At 41.2% G+C, this 14616-nt stretch overlaps 1 protein-coding gene across 3 annotated transcripts in view; it reads right to left on the bottom strand.

Moving 5' to 3' along the window:
- LOC137421081 (TBC1 domain family member 9) overlaps positions 1-14616 on the bottom strand; it is a 299349-nt gene that overhangs the window by 70599 nt on the left and 214134 nt on the right. For all 3 annotated transcript variants that reach the window (XM_068106775.2, XM_068106773.2, XM_068106774.2), the window contains one exon: positions 14444-14554. In XM_068106775.2, coding sequence (XP_067962876.2) covers positions 14444-14554 — 111 coding nt within the window. The remainder of the gene's footprint in view (positions 1-14443; positions 14555-14616) is intronic.

Here is a 14616-nt window from a genome sequence, read left to right as displayed (position 1 = left end):
CTTATGTTTTCTATCCCACTGATAGGCCGGATCTGGATTTGGACCTGACCCAAAATCGAATCAGCTTGTTCTTGTCACCTAACCAACTCATCCACTAAGTTTTATCAGAACTCGTCCACAACTTTTTAAACTATGTTATATATCGCTTTTAGCACGATCTCTCAATGGTGAAGTCACATAAATTTTTAAAATAACTCTCGTATCCGAATCCATATTCGGATCTTCACCAAAATCGAATCTATTCGTTGTTGTCACTCACCCAACATGTCCACCAAGTTTCGTCCGAATCCGTCCACAACTTTTTGAGATAATTTGTTCACAACAATCAAACAGACAGACAAACAAACAGACAGGGATGAAAACATAACCTCCATCCACCTTCGGTGGCGGAGGTAATAAAAAACAAGTACAAAAAGTTTTAATTAAAACAAAAGCCGCGTCGATGTTACACAATGCCTAGATGCAGCTGTGCCTATAACGTCGATGTTATAGGCACAGGACATTCCTATTGATTCGATTACTTGATGTTATTTTTGTGCAAAGTGAAAATATATCTCGGCAATTTCCCGTGTGTGGCGACGAATTTTTAATATATCTCGGCATTTTCCCGTCTGTTATTTCAGGCGGTGTATGACTGACCATGCCGCGATTTAAAAAATATATATATCTCGGCAATTTCCCGTGTGTGGCGACACGTGAACGAAGCTATGCTCCTCTCTCCACATTATTGTGACGACGTATAAATTAAATATTTCATCGTGACGATTGTCATCAAATGGACGAATTTTTAATATATCTCGGCATTTTCCCGTCTGTTATTTCGGGCGGTGTATGACTGACCATGCCGCGATTTAAAAAAAAAAAATCTCAATGGACTTGAAGTTACAGGCCTTTGAGAATTCATTTCGTTCTATAAAGGGCAGCTTTCATCGGATTTTCTTCCCGTTTTTTTTCAACCGAGTCTAAAACTATGTTAGCGACTGTGAAAAATGAAATGATATATCGAATTTGATTTGAAATAAAACTGTGTGAGAGAGGAAGACACCACGGGCCTACAAAACAGGCCTCAAAGCTATGCGAGTTAATAAAATGGTGGATATTTGTTTATATGAAGCCTCTCCCACAATGGGTGGAGCTATGGTTCCCAGAATGGGTGGAGCTTTGAGGTTTTGTCTTCTCTGCAAGAACAAGAAGAAGAAGAACAAGAATAACAACAACAACAACAGCAGAGGGCACTCTATGACCAGCGTCTTGCGACGCGGCTAAAAATATTTTAAACCATAAAGATGAAGTTCAAAGTTTAAAAATAAAATTACTTCGGGTCATTAACAGTTTATATCTACATGGTGAGAAAGAAGTGCAGAATACCTTTCAACAGGGGTCTCTACTCTTCTGAGGGACTTTGTGCCGTTACATGGCATGACGGGCAACAGACAAGTTAATTAATGCTCAACACCTATAACCTTCATTCTTCATTTATTTTGTCTACCTCCTCTAAAACCTGGAGGTGCCTTGTTAAATCTGTCGCTGGTGTATGTTCGGCTTCCATCCCTTCCCTCTCTTAAAATGGCACCCAAATTCTGGACTCTGTGTCTTTTGCATGTGAAAAGGTGGAGAACGTTATTTCAACCCGAGACTCTGACTCTACAACTGGACTGGACGGCATCAGCTCACGTGTCCTAAAAACCTGCTCTGCTGTTGCACATCCTATCTCTGCCCTTTTCACCCTGGCTTTTGCCCTAGGTCATCCACCATCTGCTTGGAAATCCACCATCATCACTGCACTACATAAAAGAAGGTGCAAAAGCAGATCCCCTCAACAGCAGACCCCTTACTTCCAATTAATCAACAAGGTCATGAAATCTATCATCGCAAATGATATGAAATCCTTTCTTTTCTTCAACAACCTCATCTCAGATCACCAATTTGGATTCAGATCAGGCCACTCCACCTTGGACATGCTGCTTCCACTCTCTCAACAATTGAAGGAGGCCCTCTTTGGGCGTCTCTTTGGACATATCTCGTGCTTTCGAAACAGTCTGGCACCCAGGTCTGGATTTAGGAGAAGACCAACGGGATATGTGTCTGGAACCCAAACTCCAGGGGGCCTATGGAAAACATACGATACATTAATTTATTTTAAAAGCTACTATTATTTATCCCCTTGTTTCAAAGTTAGCGAAGACGTGAGACAGGAATTCAAGGTCTAAAACAAATAACCCTAGGTTTAATTTAAAACACAATCTAATTCCGAACAAATGAGTGACATACCACATGTCGTATTATCTTTTATGGGAGGATCGGCATCATCACGTCAAAATGACGCAGTTACACAACCAAGAATGACGTAGAACTTTCATAAAGTAGGCTGAATATATATATATATATATATATATATATATATATATATATATATATACAGACTTGCCATTTAATATGGAATATTTTTTTTGTGGGGTGAACTTACTTTTCAAGATGACTTAGAACCAAAAGTTCATTGGAATTATATTGAAATTATTCTAGATTTTGTTAATGTGACCTTTAAAAGAAACAAAAACCACATTTGACATTTTGAAGCAAATAAATTGATCCTTGAAAGTGATGTAAACTGACATCGAACTCAATTCATGGACAGTACTGTGTTAAACTTCTGTGCGTTTTCCTGAAGTATGTCTTTATTTTGCACATCAGGCAAAAAATTTTTTTAACAAAAACAAAAGTTAAATTACGACTGGGATCAAGGACAGTAAAATTACAGTTCAGTACTTCGTGTAACCCCCACGAGCATTCAGGAGAGCACGTACACGTTGAGGCATGCTGTTCACGAGATTTGCCAAGGTTTGGACAGGAATCGCTTGCCATGCAGTGACAATAGCCTGCTGCAATTCACGCACAGAGGCAGGCTGCTGGTCCAAGTTGTCGATTTGACGCGTTAATTCTGCCCACATGTTCTCTATCGGATTCATATCCGGGGACATGGCAGGCCACTCCATATGCTCTACACCACGGTCAGCAAGAAAGTGTTGGATCATGCGAGCACGATGAGGCCGTGCATTGTCATCTCGGAAGAAAAGTTTCCTCGAAAGGCTGCACGAACAAATGGAAGCAATGTTTCTTCCAGAATGGCCCTGTGCTTGAACTGGTTCAGGTTTCCATTCAGAACAACCAGGTCAGTTTTGCCCCCTGCATGAAAAGCAGCCCAAATGGTCACCCCACCACCTCCAGCTTGGACTCTTGGCACTATACAATCTTCGTTGTAGGCTTCATGCACTTGTCTGCGCACTCGGACGCGGCCATATTGACGATAGACCAGAAATCTAGACTTGTCACTGAAGATCACGTGATTCCAGTGTCCTGGCTGCCATTGACGGTGCTCTCTGGCCCACTGCAATCGGCGCTGGTGGTGTTGTCTGGTCAGACGTGGCTTTCTCGGGGGATGCCTGGCACGATAGCCTGCTTGAACCAATCGTTGGTTGACGAGCCTTCTGGATACAGGCACATTTGTCAGTTGCTGCCACTCAGCCCTAAGCCGATTAGCTGACTTGGTATGGCCATTGCGGACTAACCGGTGCAGCTGGCGATCATCCCTCCATGTGGTTCTGCGGGGACGTCCTGACCTCGGTATTGGAGTAGGGACACCCCTCTGAGCATTTCGTTTCACGATCTTTGACACCTGACCTTGAGTGATGCCATACTGCCGAGCAATAGCACGCTGTTTCATGCCAGAATTTCGTAAAGCCACCACTAAATGACAAACAGCATTGTCGAGTTGACGGACCATCTTTTTTTCTTTTTTTTATACTGAATCGAGGCTCGTGAAAGAGCTGACAACCAGGAGGGAAAGACAGCACAGGGGGACCACGAGGGAAAGACAGTACAGGGGGAAACATTCATTAAAACACATTCAACAAAGACATCCAGGAACACAGCACAGGGGGACCGCGAGGGAAAGACAGTACAGGGGGAAAAATTCATTGAAACACATTCAACAAAAAGACATCCAGGAACACAGCACAGGGGGACCGCGAGGGAAAGACAGTACAGGGGGAAACATTCATTAAAACACATTCAACAAAAAGACATCCAGGAACACAGCACAGGGGGACCACGAGGGAAAGACAGTACAGAGGGAAACATTCATTAAAACCAATCGAGCGTAAATCTCCAGGGGAAGCGGCAATAACTTTTGTAGACGTGCAGCAGTTTTTTTCCACTAATACAGAACGCAACAACCCTTATATACCCGACTGTGAAGCCAATCGCCAAATGTACCTGCCCGTACATTTTGTCACGCCACTTGTGATATAATCCTGTTATTAACTTCTTGCTGCGACAGACAATCAGTGACATGGTTCTTTTAACAAAGAAATCACCAAAGCGTAAAAGAAACTCACCAGATTGATATACCGAGTTCAGAAAGTAAACCCAAGTCAAGGAAAAAAAAAATTCCATATTAAATGCCAAGTCTGTATATATAATCACTCATTCGATCCGGAAGCAGCGACACCATTCTGTTAGATGGAGAGTGGTGCAGCTAAGAGGAAGCTAAGGGGAAGAAACAAAAAGACAAACAAGCAAGTGAAAAAAGCTTCCTTAGTAAAATCCCTAATTTATCTAATTTTGGGTTTACTCAAGTCAGGAGACGACGATGGTTCACAAGCGAGCGGTATTCAATGACAGAGGACGGACTATAACCGAAACAGGCCCGGACAGGCCAGGCACGGAAATGTCAAAACGAAGGTTACTGACCTTGAAATGAGATAGAAAATAATGTATAATCAGTTATGAGGTTAGTTAGCTACACAATACCGAAAATTCGGTGAAAAATGAAATGACAAAAATATAATAAATAAATAAATAAACTAGAACGGGCACTCGGTAGAGCGCATACCTTCGCCGCAGCTACTTTTGTTGCCAAAATAAAAGACTACAAGATCTGTGTAGCAAGATTCGAGGGAATGACACTCGATGACTACAAGATCTCGGCGCTGATTCGTTGTCACTGTGCCATAGTCCCGTTGATTTGCACGGAAAGAACCATGTTTACGGCTGCTAATCCAAGTTTATTACATGCATCCTTACAACTGTAAAATATGCATATATATATATATGTTCTGTTTTTCATCTCTTCAAATTGCACCAACAGTCGAAAACATCATGACACATAAGAATGACACATCTACTTTCATCCAATTTGGATCCGAATTGACCGCGTTATGATTTTTAAAAAAACCGCACATTTTGCAAGGGCGTGACCCCCCTGACCTTTGGCCCCCAACCGCTAACAAGGGTTATGACGTCAGAGTGTCATGTCGCATATCACAAGATTGGGCATTGAATTCTGAACATTTTGGCATTAGTTTCATACAAATTGGACACAAATTGACCGCGCTATGGTAAAAAGACGATTTTGACCTTTTCATGACCTTGACCTTGACCTTTGACCCGATCGATTCCAAAATCTAATCAAATGGTTCCCGGATAATAACCTATCATCCCACCAAATTTCATGCGAATCGGTTGAATACTTTTTGAGTTATGCGAATAACATACACACACACACACACAGACATACAAATAAATACACAGCGATCAAAACATAACCTTCCGCTTTTGCGAAGGTAATAAATACACAGCGATCAAAACATAACCTTCCGCTTTTGCGAAGGTAATAAATACACAGCGATCAAAACATAACCTTCCGCTTTTGCGAAGGTAATTAACCTCAAATTGCAGACAGAATTATTTATTTTATCTGAGAAGCTAAACGAATCTTCTTCTTCTTTAGTACCTCAAACTTTATGTGAAATGCGATCGATTTTTAAAAATCAGAATTTGAGCAAATCTGTTTCATTCGTCTGTTAATATGCCTCCCCGATTGACAAATCTGCAATTTGAATTTCATTTGAGGTTGAAATGATTGCGGGAGATCGCGTTATAGTGATGACGTCTTGGATGGACATCCTCTTCTTCAGTCGCTCATAACTTTGAGTGAAATACGATCGAGTTAAAAATAGTCAGAATTTGAGCAAATCTGTTTCATTCGTTTGTTAATATGCCTCATCTCTTGACAAATCTGCAATTATAATTTTTTTTGAGGTTGAAATGATCGCGGGAGATTGCGTTATAGTGATGACGTCCTGGATGGACATCTTCTTCTTCAGTCGCGCATAACTTTGAGTGAAATACGATCGAGTTAAAAATAGTCAGAATTTGAGCAAATCTGTTTCATTCGTTTGTTAATATGCCTCATCTATTGTCAAATCTGCAATTATAATTTTTTTTGAGGTTGAAATGATCGCGGGAGATCGCGTTATAGTGATGACGTCCTGGATGGACATCTTCTTCTTCAGTCGCTCATAACTTTGAGTGAAATACGATCGAGTTAAAAATAGTCAGAATTTGAGCAAATCTGTTTCCCAAAATCTAATCAAATGTGTCCCGTATAATAACCAATCATCCCACCAAATTTCATGCAATTCGGTTGAATACTTTTTGAGTTATGCGATTAACATACACACACACAGACATACAAATAAATACACAGCGATCAAAACATAACCTTCCGCTTTTGCGAAGGTAATAAATAAATTTAGAAAATGAAAAATAAAAAATGAAAAAATGAAAAATCGAGCTCCGTGGGGCAAGACACATGACATTGGCCTAACCAAATATCAAAACCCCTGTCAGATTCCACCAAACCCCTCGGAGAAGATGTAGCTTGAACTCGATTACCGCCTAAAAATACATCTTTTTCGGGCGTGGCTCCGCCCACAATGGGCGCAATACGCCCACTCTAGGCAGGACACAACTAGATCATGATATCAACCTCCCACCCAAGTTTCATCAAGATCGGATGATATCATCGGGTAGCTATGCTGCGGACAGACAGACACACAGACACACAGACAGACGCACACACATGACGAATATAGTGGTCACTTGATAACTCGTGAACCAATTATTGCAAGATGATGCAACAACGACACCAGTACAGTGGATATAACCAGTTTAACTGTCAGTGTTGACGACGGTGTTCTGAAAGAACAAGGCCTGGGTGAAGAAAATAAACTTGACGCGCCTCCAAGACAACATTCACGTCCCACTCAAAACCCTGATCCTGCTGTTCTTACTTTCAGTATTTTTACCTCCACAACCGAAGGTGGATGGAGGTTACGTTTTCGATCTTCACGAAACCTCACCAAATAGTAGAGTTGGTCAAAAGCAAGAAGCCTATTGTTTTTGGGGGTCAAAAGGTCAAAAGGTCAACATAGGCCAAATGGGTCACCAACTTTTCGAAATTTCTAAAATCCTCAATTTTCATCCGATTGACTTGAAATTTGAAGAGGACTTGCATATCTGGTCACTGAATTCAACCACCAAGTATATTTGAGGTCAACATAGGCCAAAAGGTCAACATAGGACAAATTTCTAAAATCCTCCATTTTCATCCAATTGACTTGAAATTTGAAGAGGACTTGCATATCTGGTCACTGAATTCAACCACCAAGTATATTTGAGGTCAACATAGGCCAAAAGGTCAACATTGGCCGAATTTCTAAAATCACCAATTTTCATTTGATTGACTTTAAATTCCAAGAGGATTTACATATATGGTCACTGAATTCAACCACCAACTATTTTTGAGGTCAACATAGGCCAAAAGGTTAACATAGGAAAGTTTTTAAAATCCTCAATTTTCATCCGATTGACTTGAAAATTGAACATCATTTGCACGTTGAGTCACTAAATAGGGAAACTAACTATATTTGAGGTCAAAAGGTCAAAAGTCAACTCAAGGTCAACCTTCCAAAATCATCATTTTTCATCTGAAAAATAGTCACTTTTCTTCCTATTGACCCGAGCTTTGATCAAGATTGTCAATTTTAATCTTCATGAAATGGACAATTTGCTGTATCAATGGAATTTTTTTTCTTCGGTTTGGGGAGCGGATTTTGCAAGTATCATGCTCCGCATGACGCCTTCTTGTTTGTTTATTTGTGAACCTACTCTCTGAGCTCCCAAAGTTAATCGACACGAAACTTTATAGGATAACATATTTTACGATCCTGCACATAAATAGGGGTTTTTAAATAGTTATTTTCTCTCAATTCATAACTTAAAACCATCCGAGCCGCCACCTGTCGCCATGATCTCCGAGGGTCGATCCACATATACAAATCTTATTAAAAAGCCGAATTATTTTATCTATTTCAACATGGATATCGATATAATGAGTTTGATGGTGAGCTCCGATCATCAAATATGTTACCATATGTGAAAAACAACTCTTAACTAGAATCCGGGCACTCGGTAGAGCGCATACCTTCGCCGCAGCTACTGTTCTGTACTTGGCATGGGAGTGTATGCGATGTGAAACTTTATGTGAAATGCGATCGATTTTTAAAAATCAGAATTTGAGCAAATCTGTTTCATTCGTCTGTTAATATGCCTCCCCGATTGACAAATCTGCAATTTGAATTTCATTTGAGGTTGAAATGATTGCGGGAGATCGCGATCGCGTTATAGTGATGACGTCTTGGATGGACATCCTCTTCTTCAGTCGCTCATAACTTTGAGTGAAATACGATCGAGTTAAAAATAGTCAGAATTTGAGCAAATCTGTTTCATTCGTTTGTTAATATGCCTCATCTATTGTCAAATCTGCAATTATAATTTTTTTTGAGGTTGAAATGATCGCGGGAGATCGCGTTATAGTGATGACGTCCTGGATGGACATCTTCTTCTTCAGTCGCTCATAACTTTGAGTGAAATATGATCGAGTTAAAAATAGTCAGAATTTGAGCAAATCTGTTTCCCAAAATCTAATCAAATGTGTCCCGTATAATAACCAATCATCCCACCAAATTTCATGCAATTCGGTTGAATACTTTTTGAGTTATGCGATTAACATACACACACACAGACATACAAATAAATACACAGCGATCAAAACATAACCTTCCGCTTTTGCGAAGGTAATTAAGACGTTACCATGATCGATAAGTTCGGCAAAGAAGGAGTCACGTGACCTCTCAAATGTGCTAATTATTCAAAAACCAAAAATAGTACAAGCGCAACCTATACATCGTTTAAGAGGTAATTTTACTGCTCATCTAACTTCACTCTCAAGTGTGAAAATACATTGTAGAAAAAGGACCCACGTGATGCCAACTACAAACCACCACTTGACAACGGGTGAACCTCCAATGATTACCTCATCCTCACAACAAGGTGAGTTGTTGTTTTGCTCTTTGTTTGGGATCATACTGCTTTGAGTTCCCAAGGTTAATCACAACAAAACTTTCTCTCATCAGATTTTTAACCACGATATACCCGAAAAGGGGTTTTATACCGTGACGGTGATGAGAAGGTCATTTGGCCCGTTATTGTCGTGCTGCATTCCTGAGTTAATTTATTTACGAACCCGAGGTAATTTCTTTACTACACCTTCACTCCTTTACACACTTTTAGACCCTTTCCACCCCTTAGACCCCTGAAACTCCTCAGACTCCATTCGACCATTTACACCCCTTAGACCCCTTTGACCATTACACCCCTTTAGACCCCTGACACTCCTTAGATCCTTCACACCCCTGAGATCCCTTTCGACCCTTTACACCCCCTTACCCTATTTGACCATTGACACCCCTTTACACCCCTAACACTCCTTCGACCTTTTACACCCCTTAGCCCTTTACACCCTTTAGACCCTTTCATAACCATTTCGACCCTTTTGAGACATATAAACCTTTTGACACTTTTCTGACCTATTTAATTTTTAACACACTTTGGCCAATTTAAGACCATTAGTACACCCACAGACTCTGGGAGGGGCAGGAAGGGTCATTCCTCTTTGGGGTATATAAATTGCAGTCAATCTATGGGCGGGTCTCAAGAACATTGGGTGTGTGTTCATTTACCAAGTTTCTTATGAAGAGATCGCCAAGTGGTTTAAGCATTTAAGCAAGCACTCCATTCAAAACCGTTAAGGAATGGCTGGCTTGGCAAGCGCTAGCTAGCTGCTTGGTAAATGAGCACAACCCGGTCTTCTCTCTTTCAGTTTTGTATGAAACAGCAGGAGCGAGTTTCAAAAGTTCACTACGAAAAATGCCACGGTAGCGGCAGAAAGAGCCATGTTATTACCCAACATTTGTGGGTTATATAGAGTACAGTAGATCTTCGCTCAGTTCTGTAAGTAAACCTTACTTCACGGATGTCGGGATTCCTCCAAATTTCTTCATTTAGTGTTATAAAGAGCATTAGCGACTGTTTAAAAAGCTAAGCATACGTGTTCGTGGTGTGTAATATTTTTACTTCCTGTAGAAGCCGTTGCTCCCACAGAAACGCCATTATAACTATAAGCTATTTATACACGTTATCACTGCCTGCAGGAAAAACGCCTTGAGGAAGTGGGACATTATTAGTATTAATATTGTTTTGTAATAACATTAACAATATGTGATTAACATTAATTTTTTTTTATTAAAAGCGTCTTTGGAAAAACGCCACGATAAATCTTCTTTGGAAATACACCACGATAAAGCTAATTTCACATTTATATACACCTCAATGTGCAACCCCATTGACGGCAATGGTGGGCAAACTCGCTCGGGTGGAGAAAACACCCTTGGGGAGGGGGGCAAATGAATGCGCTACAACCTTCATTGTGTAACCCTTCGTCATCCTGTTAAGTTTGGTTGAGATTGGATAAGTAATGACAATGTATTGGCGTCAAAAATTCATCAGACAAACAGACAGAAATGGCGTATTTTAGTATGATTTGGACACTTTTGACCCCTTTTGCTCTTTCGTCCTTCGACACCTTTAGACCCCATTTGGCCCTTTTAAGATCATTGATTCTTTAAACACTTTAAACTCCTTTATGACCCTAAAATAACTTTAGACCCCTTAGATAATTCGAAAAAATTTCCTCCCAAAATCGGTTTTGACAACCTTTTCCATGCACTATTCGCATCGCATTACAGGTTCCGATGATGAATCTCAACTGATATCTCAAAGTGAAACTGATGTTGAAACGTGAAACAAACTACTGATCTATGGATCATCGAATAGGAAACCAGAATGAAATGCTGTGGGAAATTGCTGAAAGCAAAGCTATGGTGAATATGGAGAGAGGGGAAAGGTCAGAACTGAAGAAACGATGTGGAGAGGGATAGGTGCCTGGAGGTGGTCAGTTGGCATGGAAAGAACTTTGGTGATCATCCATCAGGCTGTAGGCCCAAAACATGCCTAAACCCATTTCCCAGCTGAGGTTTCATAATATCACCTTCACTCCCGAGCAGTACCTCGGAGGTACAAGAAGTATGGATTGGAAATCTTAGCTGATAGAATGGAATGAGGTTGGCGAGGTTACCAGCTTCACCCATTGCGACATTTGCTCACTCAATATTTACACTGAATTCCCATTTCTATCAATGCACACTCCAAAGGAAATTGCTCATTTCAGGTGAGACATTTATGCACCCCCCCTCCCCCCTCCCCACCCACATTTATGCACCTTTGCTAGTATATATATACAGTGCATTCAGAAAGTATTCAGACCCCTTCACATTTTTCACATTTTGTTATGTTGCAGCCTAATGCTGAAATTGTTTAAATTCATTTTTTTCCTCATCAATCTACACTCAACACCCCATAATGACAAAGAGAAAACAGGATTTTAGAAAGTTTTGCAAATTTATTAAAAAGAAAAAACTGAAATATCACATTGACATAAGTATTCAGACCCTTAACTCAGTACTTAGTTGAAGCACCTTTGGCAGCGATTACAACCTTGAGACTTCTTGGGTATGACGCGACAAGCTTTGCACACCTGAGTTTGGGGATTTTCTGCCATTCTTCTCTGCAGATCCTCTCAAGCTCTGTCAGGTAGGATGGGGACCGTCGGTGGACAGCCATTTTCAGGTCTCTCCAGAGATTTTCGATTGGGCTCAAGTCAGGGCTCTGGCTGGGCCACTCAAGGACCTACACAGAGTTGTCCCTAAGCCACTCCTGCGCTGTCTTGGCTGTGTGCTTAGGGTCATTGTCCTGTTAGAAGGTGAACCTTTGGCCCAGTCTGAGGTCCTGAGCACTCTGTTTCAGGTTTTCATTAAGGGCATCTCTGTACTTTGCTCTGTTCATTGTTCCCTCAACCCTGAAGAGTCCCCCAGTCCCTGCTGCTGAAAAACACCCCCAAAGCATGATGCTGCCACCACCATGCTTCACCATTGGGATGGTATTGGGCAGGTGATGAATAGTGCCTGGTTTCCTCCAGACATGACGCTTAGAATTGAGGCCAAACAGTTCAATCTTGGTTTCATCAGACCACAGAATCTTGATTCTCACAGCCTGAGAGTCCTTTATGTGCTTTTTTTGCAAACTCCAAGTGGGCTTTCATGTGTCTTTCACTGAGGAGAGGCTTCCAACTGGCCACTCTGCCATTAAGCCCAGATCGGTGGAGTGTTGCAGTGATGGTTGTCCTTCTGGAAGTTTCTCCCATCTCCACACAGGATCTCTGGAGCTCAGCCAGAGGGACCATCGGGTTCTTGGTCACCTCTCTTACCAAGGCCCTTCTCCCCCGATTGCTCAGTTTGGCCGGGCGGCCAGCTCTAGGAAGAGTCCTAGTTGTACCAAACTTCTTCCATTTAAGAATTATGGAGGCCACTGTGCTCTTGGGAACATTCAATGCAGCAGAATTTTTTTTGTAGGCTTCCCCAGATCTGTGCCTCGACACAATCCTGTCTCTGAGCTCTGCAGGCAGTTCCTTCGACCTCATCGCTTGGTTTTTGCTCTGATATGCATTGTCAGCTGTGAGACCTTATATAGACAGGTGTGTGCCTTTCCAAGTCATGTCCAATCAATTGATTTTACCACAGCTGGACTCCAATCAAGGTGGAGAAGCATCTCAAAGATGATCAAGTGAAATGGGAGGCACCTGAGCTAAATTTCAAGTGTCATAGCAAAGGGTCTGAATACTTATGTCAATGTGATATTTCAGTTTTTTCTTTTTAATAAATTTGCAAAACTTTCTAAAATCCTGTTTTCTCTTTGTCATTATGGGGTATTGAGTGTGGAATGATGAGGGAAAAAGAATTTAAACGATTTCAGCATAAGGCTGTAACATAACAAAATGTGAAAAAAGTGAAGGGGTCTGAATACTTTCTGAATGGTGTGTGTGTGTGTGTGTGTGTGTGTGTGTGTGTGTGTGTGTGTGTGTGTGTGTGTGTGTGTGTGTGTGTGTGTATATATATATATATATATATATATATATATATATATATATATATAAACCACCATAGCATCAGGTAAGTCGATAGAGTTGAGCAGTTTGACGAGAGTACAACAAGGTGTACTTAAAGCATAGGCCTTGAAGATAAAACCAGTGTTCTGTGTAGAACGGCATCAATACGGTAGATCCACGCACTAATCACACATCCAAGGGTATTTTGAACTTTTCAAGGATGATATAAAGTCGGGGCCTCTACCGTTGGGTTTGTAAGGGTGAAGTGCTTTTCACACCTGTAGGGGAACATGACTTTCAAAAAGTCCAAAAGGGCATAATTGAAAAATTGACCAAACTCCCTGAAACTTATCACAATAAAGGCATGCACCAAGTTTCAGTTGAATATGACAAAGGGTAAGGGCAGAAGGTCTGGAAAACCTCAGGTGGGTTGGACGGCCGGACTGACGGACGGAAGGACTCATGGATGGAACAACTTACGGACGGTAGGACTGATGGACGGAAAGACTGGTGGACGGAAGGCCTAACGGACAGATAGACAGACGGAGACCAAACCTATAGTCCCTTCCGGTGAAGCCAGTAGGGGGACTAATAAAAGGAAAAGAAGAGAGGTTAGGGGAGAAAGATGGGAGGGAGGAAATGTGAGGAAAGACAACATGAAAAGAACACAGAGGAATAAGGCAAAAGATGGAAGGGGAAGGTGAAAAAAGTGGAGATAAAAAAATTCCACCAATTGTTTTAAGTTACACGGAGATGACCTCGAAATGCACGAAACGTTTAATGATCACAAATGATCAAAACAATATATTTTAACAAATGTATGTCCCAATTGTCCAAGATGAGATGAGATTGTAATATTGCACGATTCTGAACATGTCACCACAGTCCTTACACTTCTCGATACGACTTATCAGGATTGCACATCTTCTGCCCAAAGTGCATCCTCAATCTTAATGGTGTCGGCTGTTGATCTCTGTGAACTCATCAAATTTCGAAAATCTCAGGAAAATACGACGTGACACTGTCATTTGCTCCAGGAGGGATATATACAAGAGTGAAAACACATCGTACACACAATGCCAACCGAGAAAAACTCTGAAATATGAAAAATGGAGAGGAAAAGCAACCAAAGGCCTCCAAACATTACACCTGTAAATGTACGCAGAGGCATTCATTTATTTATTAATTTTTTTTACCTACCTATGCTTGAGATAGAAGCTGCAGCAGGTGTTCCAGGTGTGATCTCTTCAAAAAAGAACCTTGTGGCCTCCAGCGCCGACTCCGTATCCTCCAGTTCGGCCAACGTCAATGCTGAAGGAAAGTGCGGACATAAACCCAACCGTGATGTCCTTTCGATTCCCAACTTCCATATT

The sequence above is a fragment of the Myxine glutinosa genome, chromosome 2, assembly GCF_964187855.1.
Source record: "Myxine glutinosa chromosome 2, kmMyxGlut1.1, whole genome shotgun sequence".
Lineage (NCBI taxonomy): Eukaryota > Metazoa > Chordata > Myxini > Myxiniformes > Myxinidae > Myxine > Myxine glutinosa.
Note: the sequence above shows the minus strand (reverse complement) of the source record. Positions and strands in the feature narration are given on the sequence as shown.